Source organism: Bacillus rossius, chromosome 2 (assembly GCF_032445375.1).
Source record: "Bacillus rossius redtenbacheri isolate Brsri chromosome 2, Brsri_v3, whole genome shotgun sequence".
Classification (NCBI taxonomy): Eukaryota; Metazoa; Arthropoda; class Insecta; order Phasmatodea; family Bacillidae; genus Bacillus; species Bacillus rossius.
The window spans coordinates 2,428,817-2,434,816 of record NC_086331.1 but is presented as its reverse complement, the minus strand read 5'-3'; the positions used below and the strand labels follow the sequence as shown (position 1 = coordinate 2,434,816).

Here is a 6,000-nt window from a genome sequence, read left to right as displayed (position 1 = left end):
ATCACTTTTTTTCACTATAGGCAGTCAAGCTTGTGTCCCCATTGTGATCTGAAATTGTCCTAAGGAGCTCCAGATCTTTGGTTCTTCACTGACTTAATGGACATAGTTCTGATTTATCTTAACATGACCTTTCTTAAAACAATGTCAGTAGCTTGGTGTTTTCACATGACAAGGAGAAATAGTGACTTAGGGGAATTCCTCAAATTATGTACCCGGTGTACCCATACTTTCTAACATCGTTAGAACTGCTCAGTTGACACACTGAGTTCTCCCGTATACTGTTGATGATTTCCTCACATTCGGGACACTAAATGTGGGCCTGTCTCCGACAAAGTGGTAGACGTGGAGGAAGTCGCTCGGTCGCTTTGCTAATGATGGGAAATGATGGAAAAGTTGGAAATGGAATTGACGGCCCAGTGTGGCTCACTGAGTATGCACCAGCATCGAAATACTATGTGCAAACTTAGTGGTCTACTAATTGATCCACATGTTGGAGGTCAGTGGACACATAACTGGAACTCCTCGTATGTTATGGATCCTCAGATCCCCTGTTCTCATGGTAGATTAGTTTTTCCATATCACATCTCAACACTTATCACCGTGTTCTTAAACGAAATAGATACCTGTGTGGCGGGTGCCTGCCCAGTCAGTCTAAAACTTTACATCTTGAAGCAAGAACTCATTTCCTCTCCCAGGAGTGAGCCTAACATTTACATCCCTGACTTGTTAGTACTAACAGACTCGTTACCAGGACAGGCAGAAGCCTGCCTTGTGAGCCCCGAGCTTACTCTAACTCCTTCTTAAAAACCCTTGGCCCCTCCTAATTTCCAGAAGGTTTCGGCCCAGCTGATACCAAATTTTGCAATCAGGATACAAACTAACTGAGTGGACCCCACGCCGCTCACACCATGAGGTACTTTGCCCTAAGTTTCGCCACAGTGTGACCCAGAAACGTCAGCACTTGGCAGCGCCAGATACACGACTGGGCTCACGCCACAAATCGGTATGTGCGACGCCAGCACAACCACCACACATGCTCCCGTTACCAAGTTGCGTCACTGTTCAACTGTGGCAACTCACACAGAGCCTTTACAATGACATCCAGAAATTTAAAGATGGCTCTGCCGAAAAATTCAGGAATGCAAAAGATAAAATATTAGAATATATTTAAATCATATAGAAATTTGCAACAAAAATGGCGTCTTCTATTTTTATTGCTCCCTTTAAATAGATTTTTTTTCTTAATTTCTAACACTTTGGACTTTGTATTTTTTCAGAAGTTAGCTCGACTGATTTTTTTTTTCATTTGAAAACATGCCGATGTTGAACTCGTGAAGATTGATGCGCCATGCAAGTTTGAGAGAATGTGGACGGGCCTACGTGGCCAAATGATAGCAAAAAGTCGGTTATATTATTCTTTAGAATGGAAGAAGCGACAGTACTAATTCTTTTATCTTTTGTTATGTTTATAGGAAGTTATATTTCAGGAAATATACCAATTGTTCTTCACATTTCAGAGGTGAGTGAAGCTGCCACATTGTTAAAATCGTGCTGAAATTATTTTGGCTCTAATGTTGACTGTACGTTTAGTAAGACCACAGAAATATCCTAGTTCAGAATAAATTTAGGTAAATTGTTTTGTTTATAACAATTTTTTTTTAAATTAGCACACGGGAAGAATACAAGTGGCAGGCTGTCAGAACCCTGTGTGTTTTGCCAGGCATTCTTGCGTACTTGACTGCCTTTTGCTTGCATGCATTATCGTGTTGTTTCGTAAGATTCTGAAAAGCAACTAGCCATATTTAAGATGTGTTTTGGGACCGCTACCTAGTGACTGCGGTAAGGGGGCTGGAGAATGTGCAGTGTAGAGCAGCGAGGTGGGTGATGGGTTTATGGAGGTGATGGGAAGTGCGACAGGGCGAAATGCATAGTCCGACTGAGATGATTGAGTTCGGGTGGGTAGGTTATTCAGGCTGATAAGGTAATAAAGAGAGAAGGACAGCTGGGAACTAGGTTACACAGAGGTGGGTAAAAAGGGCGGAGAGATCACAGGTGGAAGCTCCAGAGGAAATAAAGGCGATTGAAAAAGGGAGGCATGCTTTCCTTGTGAGGACAGGGAGGTAGTTGATTGGGCTGTTTGGAAGGAATGAGTTGAATTTGAATGCTTACGTGTTATGGTTGATTAATAGTGCTTATATATTATGCCATTTAGTCTTCAATGAACTGTACCTGAGCTCTTGGTTTCATTTTGCACTGTTTGCAGAGTATAACATAACGTCTTATTGATTGTTGAATTTAAATACCTTTTGATGTTGCTGGTAGCTAATGTTTAAATATACTTTGTGTTTAAATACATGTCCATAACTTGTATTAAATTGTGGTTCCTGAATTTTTTTTTCATGTATACACCAGCAATACTGCCAAGTGTAATGGATTTTCAGTTATCATTACTGATTTAAACGTCCAGTTACGGAACTACGGAATGTTATGCATGTATTACGAAAACAGAGAAACTTATGGATGTCTTAAAATAAGCATTTCTTACCATAAATATTGGTCAGGTAGCTTGTGTAATGAGGTAAATCCTTTGTAAAGTACTTAACATAAATATGAATGTTGAGACTTATTTTAGATTTTTAATTATTAAAAGGTTTGCAAACCTGTGTAATTTTAAAATTACTTGGCAGATGGATTATTTCGTGACTGTATAGAAGTGGTGTTAATTATTTTGTAGTGTCTAGAATCTGGCATAAACTCTTCGTAGTGATTGTTTAGCGAGTGTTGAACTGTATGCATGTATGTGATTACTGATGGGTGTCCCTGGATGTTGGCATCACTGCACCGGCCTTCCCCCTCTGCTTCCTATTGCAGCATAGGGTAACTGTGCGAGCTTGTTCAACTGGTTCCTGTTGTGTTCTTAGCAGGACTTGCATCGTATTGGGATCTGGATTCGATCCCTGTATGGTGCAGTTCAATTACTCATCTTATGAGGTAGCCTTTTTTGAACTTATTTCAAATCCCACAGCTCGGTAAGAAATCTGTTGTTTTCTTTAAATGAAAGGTGTTGTACCACAACCGCTACTATTTCTCCGAAACTCATACTGTCAACATTCTTTCTCTACACCATACCATTATATTAACTGAAATGAAGGGTAATACAGTGTGTAATATTGGTAATAGTAAAAAACTAAATAGATTTGTAGAAAAAAAAGAGGCCCTCTGTTTTCAACAATGCGACCATCACAATTAATGTGGCATCTTTCACTTCTCATTGCTTTCCTTGTCACTACTACAATCACAACCGCACAGTCTACAGAAATGGGGAGAGACGTATATTGAAGGTTATTTCTTAATTGGAAGGGAATATTGAAGTATTAATTCAATATAAACACTACCTGTCATTTCTCTCTTGGCTACTATGCTCATTACTACACATTTCTAGTAATTTATTTTTTTGGAAGATATAATGATGTAAAAACTTATAAAAAAAGATAAAAAATAAACAGATTTTTGAAAAAGGTATTCAGGTTTTTAATATGGAAATTTAGCCTGTTAAGGAAAAGGGCTTCAGGAGTGTAGGTAGGTATAATGGCATTATTTTTGTGGTTTCTTTTAACTGATGTAAGATGTTGACACAAAGTCTTCATTTTCGTGGTTCATGTTCATTCCTTTCAATTTCTTCAAGCAGAAATAACATTTTTGGCTTATCACAGTTTTTCAGTCAAAAGGTGTTTTGTAAGGCCTGTTTTCTAGCTAGAGTATGTGATAAACCGCATTCAAAATTAATCAGTCTAAATATTTATATTTGAACTAGGCCTTCATTTTGAAATAACAGTGGTTATTTGAAACTGAAATTTTAAACAAAACTAGCTATTTTACCTATTTGATCTTTTAAACAATCTATAGCCTACAATAATACTTGTTATACAATTAGGGGTAGTAACACATTACAAAAATATTATATAGAAAATAATTTGCTACTCCCAATTATGTCAATGAAATAATTTTGCTTCATCAAAAAAAATTCATGAAGGTTGTAGAACATCATTCAGTGAAACACAATTTAGACACACTGTGTTGTATCTTAAATAGGTACTTTATTATTTACAGTAAAATGTTGTTCAGCCCCAACTTCAAAGACATGTACCAGCTTTGGGAAGCATTTTAGACTATAAGTACGGGTATAATAGAGGTTTTCAACAATTTGGTCACAAGAACCTGCAGACAAAGTTTGTCGTTGGAATTCAGACTCAGCCTGGATACATTCCAATTTGAAATGTTGGTATTCCTTGATACCATTGTATTCTGTAGCATAACTAAAAACAGCATCTTAACTAAAAAATTACTTCTGTGGCTAAAGCGTACCATTGCTTGTACTATGCTATTCTATTAGCATGTTACCTTATTGCATGCATAAGTTAGTAGATTTATTGAAATATTAAATCTCGGTGTATTTATTTATTTTGAGTTCTAGCAGAGTAAGAATCGTGAGTCCAAGTGATTAGTAGTCCAAATACCAAGTTTTTTTTTTTGTTTAAACCAGGCTTCTTGGTTTAAACCAGTTTTTATATTACATTAGTTAATTTGGTTCTCAGCATGCTCATATGAAAGCTGTACAACATCTGCTTTCTGCCACTCATTTTGAACCAGAAAAGGTGTAACATCAAAGAACTGAAGCCTAGCAAATCTGCACATCTGACTGGGACGTAACCGCAAAAAGGGTATTTTGGTATGGCGGCGGTGAGCTAAAAAATGGGATTTCTCAGAAACTAGTAAGAATATATGTACGCAGGAATGTCTCTAGTGTTGGAAAATGGTATTTTCGTGATTTATTTTACTTTGCGGAAAAGCCACGGCGTAAGATGTTTACTGGTATTTTCCCACAGGAAGAGGATTCTCCATAGAATGGGTGTTTCTCGCAGAATACAGTCAGGGAATTCCCTTAAAATAGGATTTTTTATAAATAATAAATTTATTTGTTTCCTCATTTTTTTACATTTTTGACTAAATGTACTAATTAATTTAATTTGAGAGGAGTATTTAGCTGGGTATAATGTACAACTTATTCAAATAATTTATATGATAATGTCTTGATTAGCATATAATTATTTGTTCCTGTATCACCAGAAACATTGATGAGTAAAGTATTGTTATTAGAATGGAAGTAGACCTTTCTTAAAATTTATTAAGATATTCCATTAAAAAATACATTAAAAAAAAACCAACTACTGATTGAAACCATGGTTGTTGCAATGATATTCCAAGCTGTGTAGAGTGCAACTTAACTACATACTGGCATGGTACTGTGCCTGAGCTTGCATCCCTACCGTCAATGGCTGCCTTCTGCCGTCCATCTGTCTGTAGTTCACCTAAGCTATTGATGTGTTATTTACCAGAAAGTCTCATGGAACTGCGAAACAGAAGTTTGCCATCTTCTGTGTTACGCTGTGAAGTTCCTGTTGCGATATAGCCGGTTATCCATCACTGTAAGCACACATTTTGAGAACAGAGAAAACTAAAGATGTTTCCCCTATCCAAGCTGCTTTGTTTGCTCAGTTATGGTATTTAAATTCTACGTTAGCCACAGCGCACCATATTTGAATCTTGACCTGTACACCAATGTAATTGATTTTTTTTTTAAATTATGTAACTTTACCTATCACATACCTTGCATTTGGGGATTATTTTCCAATAATTCAGCAATAGGGTAATGCAATTTTTTTTTTATTCATAGTAACTTTTATAATATCAGTATTGATTGTGTATCATGTTTTGTGTACGTGTTAGTTCATCCAAGGTGCAATTTTTTTTTTTTTTTACTTATTCATTGGTTTTTAGGTTTTTACCTTTCAGCACAATTTATTAGCAGTATTTAGTTTTGCTCAGGATATGTCTACCCATTTAATAATATATTTAGTCAATTTAAATCATATTTTCCTGCTAGCATCATGTAAATGGACTTTCATGCACTCAAGTATGAAATTTGTGTAGAGTATGTAT

The 6,000-nt window shown here is 36.4% G+C and overlaps 1 protein-coding gene across 1 annotated transcript in view; it reads left to right on the top strand.

The window, feature by feature from the left end:
* The first annotated feature begins 1,321 nt into the window (after window positions 1-1,321).
* Window positions 1,322-6,000, top strand: part of LOC134529028 (zinc transporter ZIP9) — a 40,989-nt gene continuing 36,310 nt past the window's right edge. Inside the window, exon 1 of the mRNA XM_063362712.1 lies at window positions 1,322-1,519. Coding sequence (XP_063218782.1) covers window positions 1,424-1,519 — 96 coding nt within the window. The 5' untranslated portion in view covers window positions 1,322-1,423. The remainder of the gene's footprint in view (window positions 1,520-6,000) is intronic.